The sequence below is a fragment of the Octodon degus genome, unplaced genomic scaffold (genome assembly GCF_000260255.1).
Source record: "Octodon degus isolate 3935 unplaced genomic scaffold, OctDeg1.0 scaffold00046, whole genome shotgun sequence".
NCBI lineage: Eukaryota > Metazoa > Chordata > Mammalia > Rodentia > Octodontidae > Octodon > Octodon degus.
In genome coordinates, this window is record NW_004524622.1 from 5,468,085 (window position 1) to 5,494,080 (window position 25,996).

Sequence of the window (25,996 nt, forward strand, 5' to 3'; positions counted from 1 at the left end):
AGAGAGAGAGAGAGAGAAAGAGAGAGAAATCATGGATGATCTTATTTTCTCTATAGCATTCTTCATCTGTTTTATTTTTCTGCTCCTGATACTATTTCAGAAAATTCTTGTGGGTATCTTCTGATTTCCTCCATCTTGTTCCCTGGAATTGTCCTGGGTGGCATGAGAGGGTCTGGTTGCATTTTGTTTCTGGGTCCTGCCATTTGTATTTTATTTTTAATTTTAATTTCTTTCCTGTGTTGACACTTATAAACTGCTTGCAGTGGGCAGCTTATCACTAGCATCAAGGCTTTCTCAGGAAACATCTGTTCCTCAGAAATGTCTTCTAGGTGCAGCTGCCTCTTGGCCATTATGTCTGCCCAAGATCCTGCCTGCTCAATTTAGTGGGGAGGAGAATTTGCTGTCTCTTTGGCCCAGACCCCCTTCCTTTGCTGTTGCACTTGTGACAACAACACTCTCAGTGACAGTGTTGTAAGACAAGGGAGAACAACTGATTGTAGCAGGTAGGACACCCTAGTCAAAGCAATGCAGTTAGCAATAAAAATAACATTAAGCACAGCCTAGAAACTGACAAACTGTGGTAATTATTAATTTGTTATCTTTAACTTTAGGAGCAAGATCTAGAGCTATAAAACAAGATCCAACATAAACCAGGAACTTGTATTCAGTGAATTTCTCCTCAATAGAGTGGATGTGCACATGTGGATGTGCAGTTTAAAAGAAATGGGAAAATCAGAGAAATAAATGAACAGAAATGCAGGAGAAGAAAGGCTGAAGGACAAAGAATGATCATGCAAGCTTTGGGAAACTGGAAAACAGGACAAGAGAAAAGAATTCTGAAGTAGAAAACAAAAATAATTGAAGTTAATCAGAAAGAAAGGAGACAATGCACACTAACTCACATGACTGTACCACAAAAATCAAGGTGTACCCTTCGCAGGCACCTGTGTGTTCAGAAGTGTGGTGGTGGATACAATGTGTCAACTTAAGTGGTCGGAAGCATGGCTGGCTCAGCTCAGTGAACTACACACCTGAGGGCATGAAGCCCCTTCTCTGTGGCCGGAAATGCCCGAGTTATGGAATAGAGGGACTGTCCTAGAATGACTCAGCACAGAAAGGTGACATAAAAGGGTTAAGAAAAGATTCTGTGTGCCACTTCCTCGGAGAAGCTTGATCATCACAGTAACTGCCATTTCCTTGAAGGAGTTCCAGTCTTCAGCATGGAAGGAAGGGAAAGAAGTTTGCAAGAAGCTACAGCTATAACTGTTCCCTTTACTTTGCTGTTTTCTGCCACCATGAGCTGCTGTCTTCTGCCTTGTGCTACTCTGCCTTGGAGTCAACCTAGTATGAAATGGAACCTGCACAAACTGTGAATTAAATAAACATTTCCTTTCTTAATTTTGGCTGTTGGTTATTTTGTCCCTGGAATGAGTAAAAAGTAACCAAGACAGAATTTGGTACCAGGAGTGGGGTCATTGATCTGACTATATTTGACCATGTTGCTCAAGAGCCTTTGGAAATAACTTATGGAAAGAGATAGGGAAAGTTTGGAGATGTTACTTAAAGTGATCTTACAGCTGCTGGATCTTAATGTGTTTTGATTCACTGATTCACCCCTTGAATTGGTATTTGAACATTATTGCTTATGTTGGCGGTATTATTATTATTATTATTATTATTATTATTATTGTCATCATCATCATCATCATCCCTACAAGTGAAAGAGCTGGAACATTTTCAGCTGTTCTGCATGGGAGATCCTGGTCAGAGCTCAGAAGACTAGAAGGCTGATAGAAAGCTTGCCTGTAAAGATCAGGTTGGGGAGGTTTCTCCTGGAAAGAAGGACTGCATTGATTATTGGACTCCAGATTATTTGTGTCATGACTTGGCAGAAAGTTTGTCTGCATTTTGCTTGTGTCCAGAGACTTTGCGTGAGATAGAGATTAAGGACAGTGGACTAGTTAATCTGACAAAGGAAATTTCAAAGCAGTTGAATGTTGAGGCAGTGGCATGGCTATTGTTGGGGATTTTTAGTCAAAATTATGTTGAGAATCAAGAGCAAAGAGCTCAGCAAGATGATTTAAAATGTCATGAGTGTGGCCAGAAAGGAAGCTCCAGGAAGGCTGTAGACTGTAAATATTATAGCTGAGCTCTCCATTGCCCAGGAGGAGCAGAATAGAAAAGATGTCCTGAGGGCATCACAGAAGGCGGCATGTTTTCATCCTTTGCAGCCTCAGAATTGAAAGTGAGAGACTTTGCTCTGAGGAGCAAGCCATAGAGCCCCATGTTCCAGAATGAAGGTGGTAGCCACACCATGTTCCAGAATGGTAGTGGCATAGAGAATTTGTTCCTGGGAATCAGGGTCAGAGTGCCCAGTGATTCAGCCACTCGACCTCTACAACCAAGAGAGAAGAAAGCCTGGCTACTGCTCCAGCTAGCAGTAGACCTGGGCATCATCCATGTGGCATTGGTTTTAGCTGCATACAGAATGCAGGAGTTCTGAGGTTAAGAAGCCTTCCACCTAGATTTCAGAAGGTCTGGAAGGCCAGGCAGTGTGTCCCGGGGAGAGCAGTGTGTAAAGCTGTGAGTGAGAAGCCTATTCAGCAGAAACACCAGAAGACTGAAAAAGCCAGGAATGGGGATTATCTGAGAAAAGTTGCAAAAAGGGAGCAACACCAGCCCCAGAAAAAGCCATGGGAGCTATCAGCAGAAGGTCCACAGGGGTGGATCCATGTAAGTCTTTCGGAGCTCACAACTCATTGCAAATTGCTTCAGATGATCCACATGGAACTACAGGACTTAATGTTTGCCCTTCTGGATTTGGGACTTGCTTTGTTCCAATGCTGTGTATCCTTCTGTGTGTACCTTCTGCAATAATAATGCTTATATTGTGCTTTTTAATGTTAGAAATGTTCAGCTTTTCATTTGTACAGTGGCTCACAGCTAAAAGTTTGCCTAGGATCTTAGAGGAGACTCATGACTTGTACTTTACAGCAAAGCTGAAACTGTTAGGACTTTGGTAATTCTTGTAGATAGACTAAGTGCATTTTACATAAAGGGATATGTGTGAGCCTTTAGGAGGCCCAAGGACAAAATGTTATGGTTCTTATGCAATATAATTTTTTTATATATTTAGTACAGAGTCTACAGGGTCTCACTAAACAGATCAAACTAATAGCAATCCTCCTATTTTCAGCCTCCCAAGCACTGGGATTAGAGGTGTATACCATCACATCCAATCTCAGGGGGTAGGGCAGGCACAGCACACCGGGGATCAAACCCTGGTCCCTGCACCTGCTTAAACAGGCACTTTAGTCCTCTGAGCTATCTGGCTGGCCCTCATGCATTATAATGTTGATAGACTTAGAAGCGATTCTTTTCTTTTTATTTTTTGTATTTTAGGGAAGGATCTACAGGGTGTTAGGATCTCACCACTAGATCAGACTTGCAGTGATCTACCTGTTTACAGCTTCCCAAGACCTGGGATTACAGAGTCTTTTCTCAACCCCTTCATGTACCCTTTTGCGCTGAGTCACTGTAAGACAGGCCCTCCCACCCCAGGGAGGGGCTTCCATGCCCTAGGGTGTGCAGTCGCTGACCCATCCAGCCACCATTCCCACAATGCACCTGTTGTCAACTTGGAGCACCACCACGCCCAGTCTCGATTGCTGTCTCAGCATGCCCTGGGGGGCGGGGCCAGCATGGCAGGCCTGGGAATCGAACCTCCCACCCCTGACCCTGCTTGCAGGCACTTCAATCTGCTGAGCTATTTGGCTGGCCCTTAGTAGTGATTCTTAGTGATAGTTGAACCTGTGTTATAATGTCCAAGTTGTGAACCATTAATAAGCATGTCTTTGGGCTAGAAACTGGTTTAAAGAAGTATGTGTAGTTGTCAAGTTGACAATGGGTGCATTGTGGGAAGTGTGACTGCTTGGCTCAGCAACTGCACATCCTAGGGCATGGAAGCCCTCCCTGGGGCGGGAGGGCCTGTCCTACAGTGACTCAGCAAAAAGGGTACATAAAGGGGCTGACAAAGGGCTCTGTGTGCCACTTCCTCAGAGGAGCTCTGTCTTCACAGCCACTGCCACATCGCTGAAGGAGCTCCCGGCTGCGTAGTCAGTGTGGGAGGACGGAAGAGAGGCTTGAAAGAAGCTGCAGCTGTGTCTCCTCCCTTTGCTTTGCTGTTTTCTGCCACCAAACTACTGCCTTCTGGCGTGTACTACTCTGCCTTGGAGCCAGCCTACTAGGGGCTGAAACCTCCACTAACTGTGAGCTAAATAAACTATTTCTTTATTAATTTTGGGTGTCCAGTATATTGTCCCAGAAACAAGTAAAAGGTAACTGAGAAAAGAAGTGTATGCACTTCCAAAACTGATTCAAGGTTTTTTAAAGAGTAAAGCTTAAAGGAAAAGCTTATCTATTTTATTATATCACTTTGTCTTCCATTACTCAGAATGAGATTTCACTGGATATAGATACATTAACTTTATTTCTAAGGAAAATAGGCCAAAACAAAGATTAAATTTACATTTAAAAGATAAACTATGCAGTGCACACTGCCACCTTACTACTTCCTGGACACAGAATTTTGCTTTGCAGGTTGCACATACCAAACTCATCCCATGGGGCAGTCATCTTACAGTGCTGGATCTTGATGTGGTTCTGATTCCCTGATTCACGCCCTGTGACTTGGTGTTTGTACACTGCCTCTTACTTTGTCATCATTGTCATCATCGTCAGCAGCAGCAGCAGCAGCATCACCACCAGATAAGGTCTTGCTGTGTGATCTAGCCTGGCCCTGAGCTCACTATGTAGCTCAGCTGACCTCGGGTTCATGACAACACTCTTGCCTCAGCCTCCTGAGTGCTAGGATTACAAGTGTGCCTCCCCTGACCACCTGTACACTGCCTATTACTTGATCACATGAGAGCGTGCTTAAATTGTTCCAAATTTTCCTTGTCCTATCCCTGCTTTAGCCCCAAATGATACACTTTTATAGAACATTGTCTACAAAGACAGCTTTAAAATAGAAGTTATAGAATGGAAAAATAATAATTATTGCTCTATATAGTACAGATTTTTCACATTTTATCTTACATTTATTTCTCTGTTCTTGTGGAGGATAGCTCACTGGTGGGCAACTTCTTATATGCAGCTGAATTAAATTAGCATGGTGCTGGGTGCAAGAGGCCCACCTGAAGACTGTTGTCAGTGGCATAAAGGTAGAACAGGAGAAGCTACTGAAACACATTTAGGGATGCTGTTTGAAGGAACTGTTGGAGCTGTTGGAAGCTGCTAGCTCTCTTGGGCTGTTCCACTGGAGGACCTTGTCACACTGGCTTTCCCAATGGACTTTGGGGGAGCTCTGGTCCTCATCTTGAGCATCTCTTCCTAACTCAGGAGGGGAAGATGGTATACTGTTCAGCCTCATGGAGAAGCTTGTCATATTGGCTTTCCTGAGGGGAACTCAGCTTTCCTCACTGCTGGAGGCACTCAGGACCTCATTGTTGCTGAGGACGGCTGTGGTACTTTATGGGGAGCTCTGGTGCTTACCTTGAGCACTGCTTCCTAGGGCCAGTTCAGCTCCCTCAGCCTGTTAGCACAGATTCTATATCCCACCAGCTTCTACTGCTGACCTTTGGGCCTTTCCAGCACAGATTGTTCCCAGTTTTTCTTGTCCCATCCCCCCTTTTGCCCCAAATGATACATTTTTATATAACATTGTCTACTAAGACAGCTTTAAAATAGAAGTAGGATCTAGGCTCTTTAGTGTTTATGTGTTTGTGTAGGTTTCCTGCACTCCTTGTATGTTATTCTTTGTGTGATTCCTTATAAACTAATATTATAAAGTGTGTCCTGTATTATAGTGTTTCTCTTGCAAGAACCTCAAGCCGCAACAGCTCTCTAACACTGACTAGCTGGGCAAGGCACTGCATGCCTGTAATCCCAGTACCTGAGGCAAGGACATTGCTGTGAGTTCAAGGTCAGCCTGAGGTATGTAGAAAGACCTTGTTTCAAACAAAACAAAACAGAAAATGATACAAAAGAAAAAAAACAAAACCTGACTATCCCAGTTCATTTTCCTAAACAACTTATTTTCCAAGAATGCAGGAGTCATCTGTCAGTCCTAAGCTTCTGGTTTAGGGTGATATAGAGTTGGGACATGTTCTTTTGAAGATAATGCAGAAAACCACTGAGAATTTAAATCAGGATATAATGGTAACTGTTCTATTACATAAAATGGGAGCCCAGAGTCTTTCAGTCTTAAAACTTTAATTTGCAAGTTTGAACAAAGGAAAGGATTAATAGTTGCTTGCATTTGGATAAGGCTCTTTGATCAAACAAGCTGTTTGGACAGAGTGTAGATATTTGTGATCAGGACTTCTGGTAACCAATAGTGTTTATATCCGCCCTCGTGTTCTTGGGTAGAGTTGTTCACAGACAGTTTCTCTTTGGCTTGATATCCTGGTACTGTTAATGTTTTCAGGATCATACGTGAAATAACATTAGAAAATACCATTGCAACCAAGCATTTCTCAGCACTACCTTACTTTCTGAATGATGTAGAGGTTTCTTACATTCTAAAGCTGTTTCAATATCTGTGTAACTAAAATTAATTTAAATATCAGTTGCTTGTAAGTCTGAGACATCATATTTACATGTTAGTAATCTGTAATGACCCATTATCATTTTCAGATCCATGAATGTGAGCTCCTCTGATTGAAAACATGGTTTAGAAAACATGGTGAGGGCCAGCCAAATAGCTCAGGGAATTAAAGTGCCTGCAAGCAGGCACAGGGGTCAGGGATTTGATCCCCAGGCCTGCCTTGCCGGCCCCACCCCAGGGGAGCACTGAGGCCACAATTGAGACTGGGTGTGGTGGCGTGTGCCTGTAATCCCAGGCCTTGGGAAGCTGTAAAGGTGCATCACTACAAGTCCAATCTAGTAGTGAGACCCTGAACACCTTGTAGACCTTTCCCTAAAATACAAAAAAAGAAAGAAAGAAAGAAAGAAAGAAAGAAAGAAAGAAAGAAAGAAAGAAAACATGGTTAGAATTGCTTCAATCGTAATATAATCCATAGATTCTGGAAATGGAAAGAAATACTGAAAACTTGACTGAAAGTACAAGATATGGTAGAACCCAATGGCTAAAACAAACAGACAAATTAGCAAACAAACAAATATCCTGTGCCATTGAGTATATGCTGAGAAGGTATTTTTTTTTCTTTTTTGACAGTTAGTTATATTTTTAGTTATACATTTTTTAGTTATAAATTTAGTTATATTTTTCAATTTCTAGAAAAAAATTTAAAGGTACTTCTGGCCCCTGTGTTCTCTTCTTTTCTAGTAACTTCACTGGAATTTCTCCTGTTAAGACTAGTGCTGACTTCCTGACTTCAGCTTCCCAAGATCTGTGCCAGTCCTTGCCTCGGTGGGCTTCTCTGGAAGATCCAGTTTCTTCTGTAGAACCACTATCTTCCCAGGTGTTATGCTTCAAATCCTCAAATTCAACCTTTTTCACCTATATTGTGACAGTCTCCCTTAAGTATTTTCAGGTGCTGGTCAATTTATACAGACCATATATAATGCTTTCTATTTTATAAGGTTTAATTCCTGTTTCCCCTCCTCAGATTCTACTTTCGCATGTATTATCAGTAATGTCTTAATTGGTCCTGTCTCCCTTGTATTCCATTAACACTGTTCAGATTAATCCCCAGGAAGGACAGCTATGCTGATGTCATCCTGCTCTTCAAAGGCACGATGACTAAGCCAAATCTAAATTCCCTGATGGGGCAGCGAGGATCCAGCCTGTGTCTTCCATAGCCTGAACCTTCCCATGGTTGAGCAAGACTGGGACTTGGCTGGAGGACAAGCTGGGTGTGTATTTAATGCTGATGCAGAGCTTCACTACATGCCAAACATCACTGCTGTGTCAGTCCCATACAATAAAGAATGTCAATAGCTCCCTTGTTCAGACATAATGTGTTTAGACTGTCTCAGTTACTCACTTATTTTCAATTTCAATTACAAATTTCCTCTGCATGGAATTCCTTTGCTACAGTGTTCTGTGTCCAAATCCCTTAAAGCTTCACAAGATGTCATTCTTCTGTATATCCTCCCTGAGTTCTTTATGAATAGTGCTACTTCAAAATATTCCTATTCAAACATTGATCCTTGTGCTGACATACTTAACATTACACCACCAATATTAACACTAAACCCATAGTTAATGTTACAGCATAAACAAATACTCTTTGGCTTGTGATTAATTCTAAACTTTTTGCCTTGACATTCTATAATTCATATTTACTTCTGGATTCTTTTAAGTTATTTTCAAAATATTTATGTATTTCCCTCTTGAATTTTATGGCTGCCACTCCTGTTTATTCAAGATGCATTTCCTAAAATGTTCCTTCTAGATGGACCCAGACCTCACCAGCCGTGGCCCCCGGCTCTGCCTCCGCGCATGCCTCTGGACTCCCTGCTCTCCCCTGGCTCACCCAGCTTCATCGCCCTCCCCCTGGTGGTCAGTAAATACTTGTCAAGTGAAGAGACTGTTAGAGTGAGGAGAGCAGGCTGGCTGCGTCACTGAGGCGGAAGGCAGAGCAATGACCTACGAGGCACAGACACTCGTTTCCAGACCTGGAAAGCAAGCACTGCCATGGTTGCGACCAAGTGCACACTGTTTTCCCATAACTATGTCACCACCGAAAAGGAACTGGTCTTAGACACTGAATCTGAAATTACACTGGTTAGGTTTTGGAGTCGACTATTTGAATACGATCAGCTTTTAAAAATTAATCACCTTATTTTAGTCCTTTTTTACCATTGCAGGTCTGCTTGTTTCTAAAACCTTAGAATGTTTTCCATTGCCTCAGGAGAATATAAATACTCACAATTATAAAAGTCTTGTCATGGCTTTCATGGGTACACCCTGGCATCCTTAAATAATGCTTATTTCACATTGATTATTTGAATCTTACATTGTTCAGATGGAAGAACATCTATCATGATCTCCTGAAACAGAAGTAATTTTTTTTTCTTTCCCAAAGCATGATACTTAGAAAATTAAATGCCTTCAATTCACAACTACGACAGTTTCTTTATCACAAAAACAAACCCGACCATAGGAATCAGGATGTTTTTCCATCTGAAAGTTATAGCCCGTACCCTTCTGAAGCATGTCCTAAGTGCACAGAGACATCATAATTTAATCAGAACACGCTGCTGTGGCAGCCTCATGGTCCCGTCCAAGCAGTGGGAGATAATGCCAGTCACCCCGAATGACGTGCACTTCAGCAGACAAAGTGTGGCACTGGGACATTTTATCACTCTGATTGGAAATTAGACTTCCTAGACCTCCCGGAGAACAAAGAAGAATGAAAAATTGTGGTGCCTTTCACATTCAACTGCTAATATCTGTAATCCAAAATGTGTTTATTCAGGGAAAATTATCCACTTCATCATTCACATGTATTGAGTATTTCCTATGTGTCTGGCATTAATGCCTGGGTGCATCTGTGGAACAAAGGATTTCCTCCGCAGATCCAATACATACACATGTTCAAATCCAAGCATAGTGACCACAGGGCATACCTTCCTCAGGATACTTTTTCTTTCATGCTTCTGCATCTGAGGCCATCAACTATATTCCTTACCTGCCAACTCCAATGTACTACCCTCTCAGAAAGCAGTTTTATATTTTGCAAAAGGAAGCTTATAAAAAATTGTCTTTTCTAGGCCTAATCACATTACAGAAAGTTAATTGGGTACCTCTGGAAGCTGTTTTTGCTCTGATACTACTGGACCAGAGGGATAAGTAGAAGACATGGTGAAGCTATGTTCAACATTGATTTAAGTTAGTCAGTGATTGAAGACTTGACTTGTTTCTGGACTAGCTACGTACTGTCAGCGCCGTTGTTGGGTGCGTAGTCACCACAGACAAAACAATTCTTACCTTGAACAACAAAAATGAAATACTTTCTCCAAAGTCTTTGGCAATGCACATGGTGTTTGGATTTGCTTAAGCACTGCCCATCATGAGGCAGCAGTCCTCAGGGCTTAGACAAAGAAAAGAAAAGAAAAGAAAAGACCCTCTTATTTTCTGCCTAGGCTTTAAATTGCAGGGTCAAGAACCTAGCATTACATTCTAGAGATGGATGAACTCCTGCCAAGGATGCTGGTAATTTCCTCCATTCCAAAGCCTAAGCAGTCTAATAATTTTAAGACTATCATGTGACCCATTCTACTGGCACATAGTACATTGAATTTATTTTAATTCTCAGACTACGAATATATCTTTAAAAGTAAGAGATAGGGTGGGAAAAGAAGGACTAATAGGCTTGGAAATTTTTTCAACAATGAAAATCTAATCTACTGCCTTTATAAATGAAAAGTTTCTGAAAAATACCAAGCAAGGAGAAAGAATCTACAGCTGTAATTTAGAAGTTGAATAACGCCTACTTTATGTGAAAGCTAGCTACGTGACCGAATTTTGCTATAAACCTTGAAAATACTTCCATAGTCTGTGTCTGGAACTCACCAAACCAGACAACAAATCTCCACCTCCATGCCCGAGACCTCCAGGATTTTTGACCAGTAATGTCAAAAATTCGCTCACACAACAGACCTTATTTGTGCTACAGCCTTGACTTCCAATATGTCTTTAGTCAATTACAGCTCACGAGCCTTCAAACATCAGACCAAATAATCAACGTAGTTTAGAACTTTTATTTCTGTATATCTTTCTAATTATTATCTCATAAGCAAATATATTTTTCAAATGTCCTTCCAAATCATTTTTTTTAAGATGGAACAAAGATTGAGTCCTGTGTGTGTCACTTTATTCTTGCAGTAAGACAAGAGCAACTAGAGCTCTTCAGCTAGCCTGTCACCCAGGTGACCTTTCTCTCCTCTATGTCAGAGCGACTTGAGGCATCCTCCCCAAAGCTATAAAGACATCACCTGCACTGATGCATGCACACCAATGCCTAGAGCCTCACAGCTCATAATAGCTAGATCTCGGAAGCAGCAGCTATGTCCATCCACAGATGAATGGAAAAAGAAAGGTGGAATCAATACATAGTGGAATAGCATTCTGCCACAAAGAAGAATAAACCCGAGTCCCCTGTAGGGAAATGAATGAACTTTGAAAACGCAGCAACAAGTGCAATAAATCAGACAGACTTTGAATTTCATATTGTTCTCCCAGATGAGAAAGTCAAAGCACAAGTAAAACAGAGACCAACTGAAAGAACAGACAAAAGGAAATGGAGAGATCCTTGGAAATAGGAAGGGAACCAAGCAGGGGAGGCAGTGTAAAAAGACGTAAGCCACGCCAGGCATGTGCACCCACTGCCCACCATGACTGTGGTGCTGCTCATGGTGAACATGAACTGCAATGAGAAGGAAAGGGAGGGAAGGGGCTCTGCAGAGGGAAGCTGAGTGCAGCAGGGTAGAAGAGGGAAAGAGCCGCCCTGTGCAGCCACTGTGCACTGCACACACGCTCTAGCACTCTTCAAATAAAACAAGTAAAGAAGGATGAAATTAATTTTTTCCAGAAAACACAGATCCAATAGAGTATTTTAGCACTGGGTATTACATGATGTCTAAGCCCAAGTGGGCTGCAACCTCTAAGAAGGACTTGGAGACGCTCTCATCAACGTTAGGTAACTTGTCTGTGGCGCGGTGACACTCCAGACCTGTCTTTTCCATGGCGTGCAGCTTCTTGCAGGACTGTCCAATTCCAAATCTTGTCTGTATACTGAGATAAAATTGTAGGCTTTGAAATTCAACTCACAAGTTGTAGTGCCCCGCAGGGGCCTTCAAAACAAGTCTTCCACATCATAGCCTTTTAAAGACTGGATGACAGCTATGTTCCTCCAAGTTATACCTTTCCTGGCTAGAAATTTTCTGTTGCTTTTATGAGGTTTTCGTATGACATATTTTCAAGACATGGCCCTATTTCAGACACCCTCTGCTAAATATGCTCCAAGTGACAATTCTGTTTTAAAGCAAACTGCATTTAACTGAAAGAATCGTTACATGTGTAGTCCTTTCGGTGCAATAAAAGAACTAGCATAGTTCAATTCAGTAACACCAGGCAAGTTCACTTGTATATAACAGAGGCAAAATGCTGGTCCATCAGCTCCTCCTGACCCAGGCCTACCTGACTTGCACAGTCTAGGAAACATTCAACAGTTTTGTTTAGAAATTCATAAAATACCTATTTCTGGTTAAATTAAAAGTCCAAAAGAAATAGTATATAAAGTAAAAGTCCTTACTTGCCTTTGTCCACAAGCTACTGCTGCAAAAACTCTGACAACAGAGGCATGGGGAGGCAGAGGCAAGAGACTGGGACTCGGGGCTACCAGGCTGCACAACACAGTTCTGTCTCAAAGAACACAATAAGCTGGTGATGGCTCCTGTCTGTAATCTCAAAACTCTGGCTCTGATTACCTGATAGGAGGCTCCCAATTCAATTTCAGTCTGGGCAAATTAGGGAGACTGTCTCAAACTAAAATTAAATAAATAAAAGAAAAGGCTGGAGGTGTAGGTCAGGATAAAGGCCCTTGATTCAATCTCCAATACTAAAAAACAAAAATAAAGAGTTCTCAGGAGGACCTTTTAAACATTTTGCCTATGCACACATAAATATATCACTTGGTCATAAATGGGATTGGATACAGATTTATCTGAAATGTGCTCTTTTCATGTGTCTTTTTCATATAGTAGATTTATTATTTTAAACAGCTTATTATGTTCTCTGTTGTTCTAGCTTTTAACATTACAGAAAATTCTGCATGAAAATCTTGCTGGTAGACTTTGGTGCAACTGCACACATGTCTGCACCAAAAACTGCAAGTTGACCTGAAGGTGTGTGTGCTGTTTGCTCCATAGATGGTGTCAAAGTGGATACAAACACACACACACACACACACACACACACACACACACAACATGTGGACACACACAGACACACACATGTACACAAGTACACACGTGCATATGCACACACACACGCACACACACAGGCATGTAGATTCTAGGCTACACTCCAAACAAACCAATGCCAAAGCTGATAATGCGTAGTGCTAAGCATAGCATGAAATATAAGCTTGAAAAAATAAATCTTATTTGGTGCAGAGAAGATTGAGAATCACTTTTAGAATTTATTCTTTGACAAAAACAGGAAATCGTATTAGTTTTTCTGAAAGCCATAACAAAATGTGGATTTGCACTGAGGTAGTTATTAACTAACACCTCTAATCTTTCAGGTAATGGTATTTTTTGAGTAGTGATTTTGGCCATTCCTGTCCCTGCAATTAGCTTCCTGGTGCTCAGTGTGTAACAGGCTAATAACGGACATACTTCATTTGGACTGTGCATCTTAACCCGCACTGTAGAACACCGAAGTTTTGGGGACAGAGCCACTTTGTGAATGTGTGTTCCTTACTGTTGCACTTTTTAAAAAACATGACTAATAAGGTCAACTACTTAAGTTATAGGGTAATAACATCATTAAGTTTCTCTTCTGGAGGGTTAACAACTTAAGTTTGCAGACCAAAAATTAGAGAAAAAGAAGGGCCACAAGGATAGCCAACATTTTGGCCCTAGCCCTTTAAGGTCAGTGAGGACTCAGGACATAAGGGAACTGTACTGTACCATCCTGTAACTCAGTGGTGTTCCAAATTTTCTGATCAAGGAAATTATGGGGCTACAGAGGAAAGTGATCAATGATGTAGAGTATTCCTAAGGAGAGTCACATGGCATTCTCTCAGGGTTTCACAGAGAGCAAATTGGCCAAGCAGTGGCTATGACTCATCCACATGGCTGACCCTGACAAAAGATCTACAAACTGCGGTACAGGGTTTCAGGGTAAATCCTGATGGGATTTGTCTGACCTTGTCAGATATAAAAATTGCATTTCTTGTTATATAGGTCTTTATCTTGGTCTTAACCATCCAGCAGAAAAGTATAAAAATGAGGTATAAAAAGTAAAGCTATATTAATACACTGAGCTATAAAAGACTCAAGTCAACAACTTCTGACATTGCCAGTCCTATGGATAACCCACTACTCTTATGGACTACTGGAGTATATTGGATTATTTTGTTGAATTTACACTCCTACAATATTTAAATGACAATGGAATACCCATCTCTGACAAAACTAAAACAGAAAAGGGGATACAAATGAAGGACCATTGTGTATCTGTATATACAAAATAGGATAGATGTACAGTTACTTTCTCTTTTTCAATGAGAAGAAAGATTTGTACTAACAGTGTTTGGACAGGCTATCATGTCTGCATCTTGTACTGTGAATAACTACTACAGAAACAACAATATGCAATGTATTAATTATTGTAACTGTCCTACTAACCAGTTTTGAAACTCATTGCTATTTGTTTCTCAATAAAATTAATAAAAAATAAATAAATAAAAAGAAAGAAAGAAAAGGAAATCTGTAAAAAGATTATACACAGCTGAAAAAAAATTTAAAAATAAAAACATGACTATTTATCTATAATTTTACCCACATGAATAATAAAATAAAATAGGCTAGGGCGAGAGAAGATTTCAGGAGCCTGCCAGGAGAGATATCATCCTTGGTGAGCATGTACCTACTCAGCCATTTTTATCATTTTGTAGCTCAAACTAACTACAGTGTCTAAAAAACTATTAAAAATAACATTGCAAAAATTGCCAAAAACTTGCCTTCCATTTGCAAATATAGAATGGAATCTAACATTTATTTATATAACAGGTAGATACTTAACGAATATCCAATATACTTCTATGAAGTACATGAAGTATAAACACCACATAACTTCTTTCCAGATGCATAAAGCTATAACTGTTACAGAGTCAATGTTCAATACATACTTGGTGAATTAATAAAGTATACCTCAACCAATGTTTTTCAATAAGCATCCCACCAAATAACTATACCATAATCTAAAACTGGCAAAACTGAAGATGTAGAGTGACAAGGAAATGGAGAACTTAGATTCAAGGTTTTCACTCTTTTAAGTAATAGATGTCTTATAAATATCAAGACAGAGATATCAGAAGGAAAAAGAAGTGAGTCAGTTATCTAGGAAAGCATTCAATCTGCACAGAACATTTTGGAAGTTATCATAATGTAGAAGAGTTTTTAAGTCATGAATTTTTTAAAATAAGTATGAAAAAGTTAAGTCCCTAAAGGATAATATATAGTTAAGGATATATATATATATATATATATATATATATATATATATATTTTACTGAAAGAAATATTTATTTTCTTAGTTATTGCTAGCTAAAGTAATCTAAAATTTTAAATGATATAACATATTAATTCAGTCATAAAGTGATACTTGACCATAAAAGTCAATTTTTCAGAAAAAGCCAGTCAACAAATTTGACTAAAAGAGATCAAGATGAAATATAAACACTGCCTATCTTTAATTAAAATGTTGACATTACTATTTCAAGAATAGATCATGAAATAAAATGGAAGGTCAAATGTTCAAATACTATGAAACAATGAAACAATATTTCAAATACATGTATACGTGGACATGTATACATATATATATGGAAAAAATGAAGAAAATGTATGTGTGTGTGTGTGTGTGTGTGTGTGTGTGTTAAACAATGGTAGTGTTTCACATTAATCAGGAAAGGATAAACTAACACATGTGGATGCCCAAGTTGTTACCACTGTGAGAAAGTGATCCCTGAGTTATAGCTTGTGTCTAGGTATCTCCCTCAGCCTCCTGCACTCATGTTAGGGCTTTGGGGCAGTGGCTGGATCCTGGGATTAAGGGTATGTAGTACTGGATTGGTTCACTTTTTGGCTTGGCCATGTTCTCTGTGGGGCTGAATGGATTTACTGAAGACAAAAACCTACCCTGGGTATGGGTATCATTTTCTAAAAGGTTTATAGTCAGGAAGGAATTTAAAGAGAAAAGGAGGCCTGCTGCTGCTGCTGCTGCTGCTGCTGCTGCTGCTGCTGCTGCTGCTGTGTTTCTGCCTGTCCTGCCATGGACTGCTCCTCCTCTGCCATGCTGTCAAGCTTTGGAGCTGGCTGACTAGACCGACACATCTACAAATTGGGAGCAAAAGTAAACTTCCTTTCTCAGGTATTTTGTCTCAGCCATGAGAAAGTAACTAAGATACGTTATGCATAAATATAATTAGATCAGAACTGGGGAGATAGCTCAGTAGGATAAGTGCTTGCCTGGCATGCACAAGGTCCTGAGTTCAACCCCTGGTACCACAAATAAATAAATACATATTTATATATAACATATAACATACATTTATATATTATGACATATATATTGTAACATATTACATGTAAATGTATATATTTTAGAAAGAATAAAGATCTAAGTTTTGAATAACAATATTTCAATCTTATAAAAATATTTTTTGTTGGGGAAAAAACATAAACCAGAGACAACAAGTTCTCAGTAAGTACTTATTAAAGGTATTAAAAGATGGATAAGCTGTTCAAAGTCTTCTTTTTGTTTAGAAAGTTAAACAAAAAGCTACAGTTAGCAGGGGTTTTTTTAATGTATTTCGGCAAACCAATAATAAAAAAGTGAACAACCGTGGTAAAATGTCAAAGGGCGTAGGCAGCAACAGACTTAGCAGAATAGTTGATAAGCATTTGAAAAAATATTCTAACAAAAATCATAAAATTGAAAAGTGAAACCAACAAGAGAATTATAACACTCTTCAGATGAAAAGATTGAACGTGACAACACGAATGTTGGCTTGATGTGGAGGGATGCGACTTCTCACAGACTGTTGACAGAAGTATAGTTCATGGAACTGTTTCAGAGACCTCCCCCTGATCCCTATGAGCTCTCATATAAAGCCTGGCATTAATTAGAAGATCCCAGTCATAGACTCTCTAACCAATTTCTACTTCTTAATCAGCATAGAATCCAAAGATGCAGTTCCCCTCACAGTCCTCTCAATATTTGTAGAAATTAAACTATCAGAAAGACAAATTAAGAATGTAACACATACCTTCCTTTTAGTAAACAGTCTCAATGGATATCCTGAGACTTGGTGTCCTTACCCCTTATTACCTGTCACACGCTTACAACATTTGTGGTGCTCTTTTAGGGAATAGGAAACCATGTGATAATCTGCCTCTTCTAGCACAAGGGATTAAGGATTGCCTTACACAGGGCACGCTGATCCATAGTTCTGCATGGTTACTAGTCATCTAGATATAATTCCTGAAAGCAGTGTGTCTCTTCAGAGTTTAACAAACTCCTAAATTATTGACAGGAAAATATTTCTGATTCCCCAAAATATGCTATCAAGTGTTTTATCATATAAAAGAATTTATCAGAAGAAATAGATTGAACATCTCATGAAATAAAAATCAGGGAAAATTTGTCCATGACTTCATTGAAGCGCTTCTCCACATTTTGCTCTGACTCCTAAAACAACCAGGATTTATCATACTCATATAGCAATAATCATCCTCTAGTCCAAATCTGTTCATCTACAAAATAAGAGGCTTCCACTGTATGCTGTAATATTCTAGAGTTTGCAAAAAAATGCCACCTTGCCTGCATTAGAAGTGAAAGAAATTCACAATTTAGGTCAACTGAAAACCTTTAACTATCCAGAATCAATGTCTATTGACAGCAGTTCTCAAATTTTCAGACCACTGGAAGACATTTAACATTAACATAAAACTTTCAGGACCAGGCCAGGGAGATGGCTCAGTAGAATAAGTGCTTGCCTGGCAAGAGCAAAGGCCTGAGTTCAATCCCCAGTTCCGAAAAAAAAAAAAAAAAAACTCTCAGAATCATCAAAAAGAGCTACAAGAACTACTTCCTTGGGGCTGGCAAGATGGCTCAGTGGTCTAAAGCACCTACATGGAACAAGCTTGGCAAAGCACAGGGACCACGGTTCGATCCCCCAGCACCACATGCCAGCCAGCCTCGCCCCCTGCTGGGCTGAGCTGGCCACACACACACACACAATAAATAAATAAATGTTAAAAAAAAAAAAAAAAGAACTACTTCCTTTATAAAGAATAAATCATGATGCTGAAAAATTCAGCCATCCATCTTTAAAGTGAATACATATTTCTATATTATGAAAGGATGAGGATATATATTTATTTCTTCATATATGTATATACACATTTATAGAAAAACAGAGTAATATACTCATCCTACCTGTGGACACAGTGTTTCCAAGTGGTGAGCTGCAGCTCTGACAATTTTAATTCCATCTTCATTTCTTGCCATGGAACAAGCAAGATTTGCCACCTTAAATACAAATTAAAATAATGGAAATGTTTTAGAACATGAAGGAAATGCAGAAATATTTTTTATGCTAGGTATGTTAGAAAATGCTCTCATTCCCTGACAGTGCAGATGGAATTCTCACAAATGTTACTGGTGCACATCTTATGAAGGAATTCAAAGACTCTTTTAAAACAAATAACAACGAAAAGCTCTAGAGAACCGTTTAAAGCAAAAAGCCAGTACTAATCAGTGAAGCACTGAACCTTCTACAGTCTCTTGGTATCAACATCTAAGCCACAATAAGAAGCTCCTATGGGACTTGAGAACACTATTTACGGATTGCATACTAATAAATTCTTGGAATTTCGTATGATTGTAGCTTAAGTTTGCAATCGGTTTATTATTTCCTGAAGATCTATTATGCATACTTAAGTTGCATTAAGCATGAATGTATCTTATTCATGTTTTATTCAGTATCAAAGCTACTTCCAAGCTAGACAAATGAAAGATAATTAAATACTTTTCCTGTCCTTGATTTTCTATCACAACTTAATGGATACTATTTGACATTAAAACAGTCAGTTTGATTTGAGCATTACTGACACCCAAATTTCTTTTTTATTATGGCTTTTGAAATTTACATTCTCTTGCAGTAAGTGTCCTTTTATGGGTGTTCTTTTTAATAATTATTACATCCATTGCCTAAGCCTGGTATTTACACATAGTTTCTTCATAACTTAACCATGGGAAAAGGCATGGAATTCTTTTCTCCTGAACCCCACTCTGGTGACTGCTTCTCCTGCTGGCACAGTGACAGTGTATGTGCAGAGACCTACAATCTCTGATCTACGATGTCATTATTGTTCAATCACTGCAAGAAGTGGTTTTTGTACCAGACTTTTCCTAACTTCTCTAGTGTCCCACGTATTATGTATGAGAACTCAAAATACTTTGTACTGAAAAGTGACACATTGGTTGCAATATTGTTGATCAACAACAAACCTCACTTTGGATCTCCATGTTAAGAGCACCACCAAATATTATTTATAGTTTTTGCTTTTTATAGCATTGCTTTTAATATGTCAATAGTCAAACAACATCTTGGCTTGCATTTACATATAATAAGATAACAGCCATACATTATTTAACTATGGAAGGGCATTGTTCACGTTATTAATGTACATGGAAATGGCTTCTTGAAAAGGCCTATTGTTGGCTTGAAGGTCACTGTGCCTGAGCTTTCAAATCTGACACATAATTAGTGCATTTGTGAACTGTTTGAAAAGGGCAACAGTTTCGGCAGCCTTCTACCCAACCCTTCCCATGGATAGCGATACCTACTATATCAATTCACAATATTCTTATAGAAAAAAACTATAAATCTGAGTACAGTGTGTTTAAAGTGAAAAAGCAAAACATTGAAAACTCATTAGCTCTATTCTTTCATCAAATTAGAATAATGTTAATTACCCAAACCTTAAAATTATAGAAAACTGAGTCCATATAGACAATTTTGTTCAGATCTTTTTTCTTCGCTCCCTTTAAATAATCATTCTTGTTCTGGAAATTTGCTATAAATGATGTTTAATGCAAGCCAATTAACTGGATAACATAACATATGAATTATCCTAAATACAATTTAGGTTTAATTTTGCTGAATTAACTTTCTACCAAGCTATCAGATGAAAATATGATGTAGTTGAAAATTGCATGTTCTAGTCAAAGTTTTATACCCAGTGAATGATCATCCTACCCACTCAAGGCCCACAGGTCTCTGGGCTTCTCCTTCTGAAATATTCTATGCCAACTAAATTTCTAGCTAATCAAATTCTATTTTAAGACATGTATTATGCTGTACAAGCAAGGTTGAATTTATAAGACTCGGTAGCTAGTGTTCTATGCAAAGAAAGAATGTAACAAAAATAAGCTATCATCATGTTTCTTAATTTAAATTTTCCAAATATAAGCATTTTCCAAAGTCACACAGACATGAGAATGAAAGCCAAATTTCTTATAAAAATAATTATTTCTAAACTCTGTACTATGTGTCTCTTTAGGCAGTTATACATTTTCCTAAGCACAGTGTGAAGATAATTCCCTGGTTGTCAAAGAAAAGAGTATGCAAATAAAATGTTTTGGGAATAACTTCAAATATGTTGAAATCTGATATTTTTTGTTTATGTAAATTTGACTATGCTCCAATATTCTTGGAAACTAAGGCACGGGAATATTTTGGAGACAAATACATCTGAGTTTGCACCTAAGTCCCACAACAAGCTTCTGGTACTGGGGAAGTTGTTAATTTCTCTAACTCTATTTTGTTACCTATAAAATTTATACAGTGATACTTACCTCTCTGGAGTATGTCTAGTGTTAAATTAGACAGTCAATAAGGAAGGCCTCATACCTGGAAGTCCTGAGCTATGTGAAGTTTCACTCATCTCACCCATTCCCTAACTAATGGGTGATGGAAAGAATCTGTGTTCTTTCAGAGGATTTACAGAAATAAAACCTCATAAGCCACGCTGTTAACTAAGATACATATAACTTAGCTAGTGTGTACTCTTTATACATGAATAATTAAAGTTTCAGTAAAGATCTCCTCATTGAAATGATGGAATAGATTGGATTGATTTTGTGTTGTACTTTTAGCCAAGTCTAAGTAAGGCAGAATCTAAATTACTGTAAATAAATGAGGACAAAGTCATTTGGGTAAATTCACACATTTATTAAAAAGAAAGGCTATAGCAAAATATTTGTTCATTTTCTCAAAGGATTAATTGTGTCATTAACATTATCAGTGATACTTTCCCTAGTAAGTATAAAATGAAACAAACAAAATCTTTAAACAGAAAGATGCTGTCATATTAAGGGGTGAGTGATAATTTCTATCAGTACCTTTATCTTTTTAAATGTGTGTATCTTAAATTTATTTTTAGTTTTTAAATTTTCTCTTGGTTCGGGTTTGTAACACAATGATTCACTTCACTGCAGGAAGTAAGTGTGCACGTGACATATTTTAATTTCTTTTATTCCTTTCCTTCCTTTCGCCCCTCCCCCTTCACCTCAAAATCACCTCCTCATTCACCAAAATCTCTCTCCCTTTTTCCTGTTATCTACCTTTTCTTTTGCTCCTTAAATCACTGATGCTTCAGGGATCTAATAAAAGAGAAGTCACATGATCTTTAAGCTGGATTTGTCACTAAGCATTCTGGCCTCAAGTTGTATCCATTTTCCTACAAATAATTCAAATTTTTCCTTCTTTACTCCATTGTGTATAAATAATGTGCTTTATCCATTTGTTGTAGATTATCTCCAAGATTTAAGCAGCCACCTTTCCAGAAGCTACCTAGAAATGGAACATTTGAGTCAAATAAAATTTCTAGTTTCAATCGCTGATTTCCATAGCGATTGTACTAGTTCACCTTCCCACCAACAGTGGAGAAGTGTTTCCATCCACACCCCGAGCCCCCAAGCATGTTACTATTCGATTTCTTGATGGTAGTAAGTCTTTGTGGGATAAGATGAAATCTCATTGTGGTTCTGATTTGTATTACTCTGATGGCCATAAATGTTGACTATTCCTCATATATTTATTTGCCACTTGTATTTATGAGAAGTGTCTATTCATTTCAGTTTCCAATTTTTTATTGGATCTTTTCTTTGGGGGAGTCTGATATATATGTACTCTAGTAGCTGACAGCTGTCTTTCTCATCCTGAGGGTTCTCTGATTATTCTGCTGGCTGTGCAGTTTGTTGCTGTGTTAGATGCGTGTTTTAGACTCGGGTCTCTCCCTCTGCGCCAGTCCTTCCGGCCGGTGTGAGATGTGTCCAGCTCTTGGCCTTCGAGCTTTCTGTCCTCGCTTCTCTCCGCTGACTGCAGAAACATCACTGTGCTCAGTGGGTCCTGCCCACGCCTTGCCTGTTGTGAAAGGTCCTGATAATGTCTGCGCACCATACCCAGACTTTGATCCGTGTTCTGTAAAAAACTTAGTGTGTTTCCGTCATGTTTTCTGCTTGCCTGACCTTGAATTTTCCTCCCTGGTTGGCAGAAAGCCTGGTGCTCTTTACTCTTCTGCCTGTGACCTGGACGAGGACTTGCTGGCCAGGAGCGAGGTGGGCAGAGCCCTGCGCACAGTTGTTCTCCCCTGCACCTGCATCAAGTTCACAGCGCAGATGCCGCTGCCCCAGAGCGTCACTCGCGGTCGGTCGTAGAAGCAGGCGCTCTGCCATAAAAATGATGATAAGCTTGAGTCGTCTGTAGGACGAGGGGAGCTCCTCACAGTCATAGCGTTAAGGGAAGTAAGTCAGATAGGCAAGCTTAAATATGACCTGGTTTCTCTTGTATAACAAACACAAAGTACAAATAAATTAAAAGGCAAAATAAAGGACAGATAAAAAGGAACACGGATAGGGTGTTTTGCAGAAAAAGGAGGACCAGGCTGTGCAATGTATCAACTTTCTAAATGTACTCCAAATAACCACTAATGCAAATTAAAAGAAATAAAGTAAAACATATTTCAAACTTAGACTTTATCTCAGTGACCCTTAAGTATATCTGCTATCTTACAGGGAAATGCTGATTTCCATCATTATTATTTTCTAGTCTGGTAAAGAGATTCTTTTTTTTTTTTTTTTTTAAGTATGGAATGCGAGGGCATGGCACATTTTAACGTTCTAATATCGAGTTTTCTCTGAACGCTTGTGGGTTCTAACTCTCCGCTCCGCTCAGCCATCTTTGACTAATGAAAGGGATGCAGGCCAGGAACAAGCACGGAGGTGCAAGCCGGGCGTCACGTATCGTTCCCCCTGCAGTGAAGAAATTCTCATGCTGCGCACTATTTTACAAGACCAGGAAACAAGCTTGGAGGTTTGGGAAGACCTCTGTTCTTGTGGGTTCACATGGTTTTAATATAGTTCACATAGTTAATTGTGACATCAGTTCACCAAGTAGTCTAGCTCTCAGGGGGACACAAAGGTCACTGTTTCACGCGTTTTCCTCCCTGGCAGATGGTCATACGTCTCCTTTGCGCACACTCTGAGGGAGACAGAATTTACTATTTTGCAGGATACACTACTCCAATTGGACGATAGTCAACATTATGTTATGAAACTCTTCATTATAAGGAGATAAAATCTTCTTCGACAACATTCTCACAGCAGCCAGAGGAATCTGGACCAGCAGACAGCCTCATCAGTGGTCTGCTTGCAGCTAGATTTGATTGTGAAAATGGTAGTCACCAGTGCGCAGCTGTTGCAAAGAGAAGTCCAGCTCCCCTGCAGCCCAGAGACTGCAAGCGGATGGGTGTCCGACTAGGTTTGCTAAAGTCCTGCCCGCTGCGGTGATTCCCACAGCCCTCCACACCACCAACACACACATACACACAACGCCACGAAGACAATGCACAAGTACACACTTGGACCTCACTTGACGTTTGTTTGAATAAACATGCCTTCCTGAAGACTAAGGTAACAGGGTTGAAAAACTGGAAAAGTTTGATCTGGGTGTTTGCAGGAAAGCCCGGGGAGTCTTACAAAAGGTCTCATAAATGGGAGACAGAAAGAGACAAACTGCTACTTGAGAAATAGAAAAAACGTTGTAAAATCAGAATACGCAATAAAGATGAAGATGAAGCCTATGCGGAAGTTTCCACTGTCCACTCGGGATCCTCCCCTCCTCCATGAAAAGTGCCTGTGCTTCCTCTGGATAGCAGCCAGCTCCCCTTCTCTGAGGCAGTGGAGTGAGGTACGGGCATGCCTGCCAGCGAAGGCTTCCGGCCCTCCGGCCCTCCTGAACCGGCTGCTCAGCACCTCCCCTCCCTGAGCTTCATCCTCTCAGGACGACTTCACTTAGGTGCACTGCCTTGTGCCTTCCAGCCAGGACTTTTTCTACTCAAATAAGAAATTCATTTTATCATGTATCAGCCAAAGAACCTTGACTCCTAGTGCTGAACCAAAAATTCAAGAAGAATTTCTGAATATCTACAACAGGAACGTATTAATTTTAAGTGCCTCCTTGCCTCATTGTTAAGAGCTAGTGATTCAGATCCGTAATTACTCCTGCGGAGAGCACCTTCCAATCAAATGACTGCCCCTGCCCATAGCTCTGTAGGATGCCCTCACCATGTGGTGAGAAGAGGAGGTAAGGGTATGAGCTTTTGAACATACAAATAGATGTGCTTCTATCTGTCTTCTCATTGATAGCAATCCCTTCTATGCTTATGGGAAATTTTACACATGCAATACAATACAACATAAAGTTCTTGAATAAAATATTTTTATATAATAAAATATTTTAAAATTTGTCTTTCTGTAAGGTGGTTGTTCTGTTCAAAACCCATCCCTTGCAACATCTTTTCAAAACTGTACCTGTACATCAGGAGTTTTTCAAACCTAAACTCATCATAAAATCTTTCCAGATACCCCAGATCAGAACTAACAACTCCAAACCCCACACCCTGATTGTAGCACACACTCATTTTCCTTAAACCCATGCAGCTGTCAAAAACACCCATGAAACACTCAGAGGCAATGCAGAGACCCTTTCTAAAAAAACTTAATTGCACAAAATACTCTGAAAATAGTAAGCATTTAGTCCATATAAGTGAATAAAAAGAATAACTCATTTTTGTCCACCTCAATCTGATCTGAATCATCATGAATATAAACGACTTTCCCTTAGGTTGAAATTCACATGGATGGACTGCACTTTTTAGAATCCCGAGTAAAATTAAATTTGTTCATTAGAGCTGTGACCTTCTTCCACCCCTTGTCTCTTAAAACGTTTCTACATATCTACAACATTAGCATAAAGTTAAGTATTATTGCTTTATATTATGGAGGAAGTTACAATACCTTAGAAAAGAAAGTCCTTGGATTATTAAATTTAATTGCCTTAAGCTGATTTCCACCTGACTGCGCATGTTCTCTGGGAATGTAGAGATATGAGGGCTCTGCTGCAAACACATAATGAATACAGCAAATCACTGAATGAGGCTGCAGAAACAACCTAGCTAGATGTGTTTGCAAAAATTTTAATGTAGTATTTACAAAGCAGACTTGAGCTCCTTCCTCAATTTTTGGGGGGAAAAAAGATTCACAAAAGTTTGTGAAGAGGCATAAAGAGGAAAAAGAGGGGTGTCTATATTTCAGAATATTAGTAAGTAGCAAAATTGTAAAGTCGCTGGCTAACTCACTAATAGAAGGAGCCCCAGAAGTTCTGGTGGTTGAATCAGATTGCAACAGAGAATGTAAGAAGATGCACACAGTTAGGCCTGTCAGCAAGAAGGCCTGCAGAGTGGAGAACAACGTGAAGGTCGTTAGCACATCAGTGGCAACTGGACATGGTCATCCAGGGAACAAGTATTCTGTGTTTATTTTGGGAGGTACTGGGACTCAAACTCAGGACCTTACACTTTATATCACTAGAGGCAACAGGTATTCTTAAAAGAATATCTCAGGTAAGAATAAGTGTTAGTGTTGAGCTGTGGGGGACTCAGGTCAACAATTTCTGACATTGCCAGTGAAACAGAAGACCCAATGCTATTATAAGTTACTGGACTCTTTTAGAATATTTTGCTGAGTTTACACACCTATAATATTCAAATAACGGAACTTAACAAAAAAAGGGGATACAGATGAATGTCCATTTTGTATCGGTGTATTCAAAGTGGCTAGGATAGATATATAGTTACATTCTCTTAATGAATAGAATTAATTGTT

General features: G+C 39.4%; 1 protein-coding gene across 1 annotated transcript in view; it reads right to left on the reverse strand.

The window, feature by feature from the left end:
• Positions 1–25,996, reverse strand: part of Ctnna3 (catenin alpha 3) — a 1,779,311-nt gene that overhangs the window by 610,520 nt on the left and 1,142,795 nt on the right. The window contains exon 10 of the mRNA XM_012514925.2: positions 18,203–18,295. Coding sequence (XP_012370379.1) covers positions 18,203–18,295 — 93 coding nt within the window. The remainder of the gene's footprint in view (positions 1–18,202; positions 18,296–25,996) is intronic.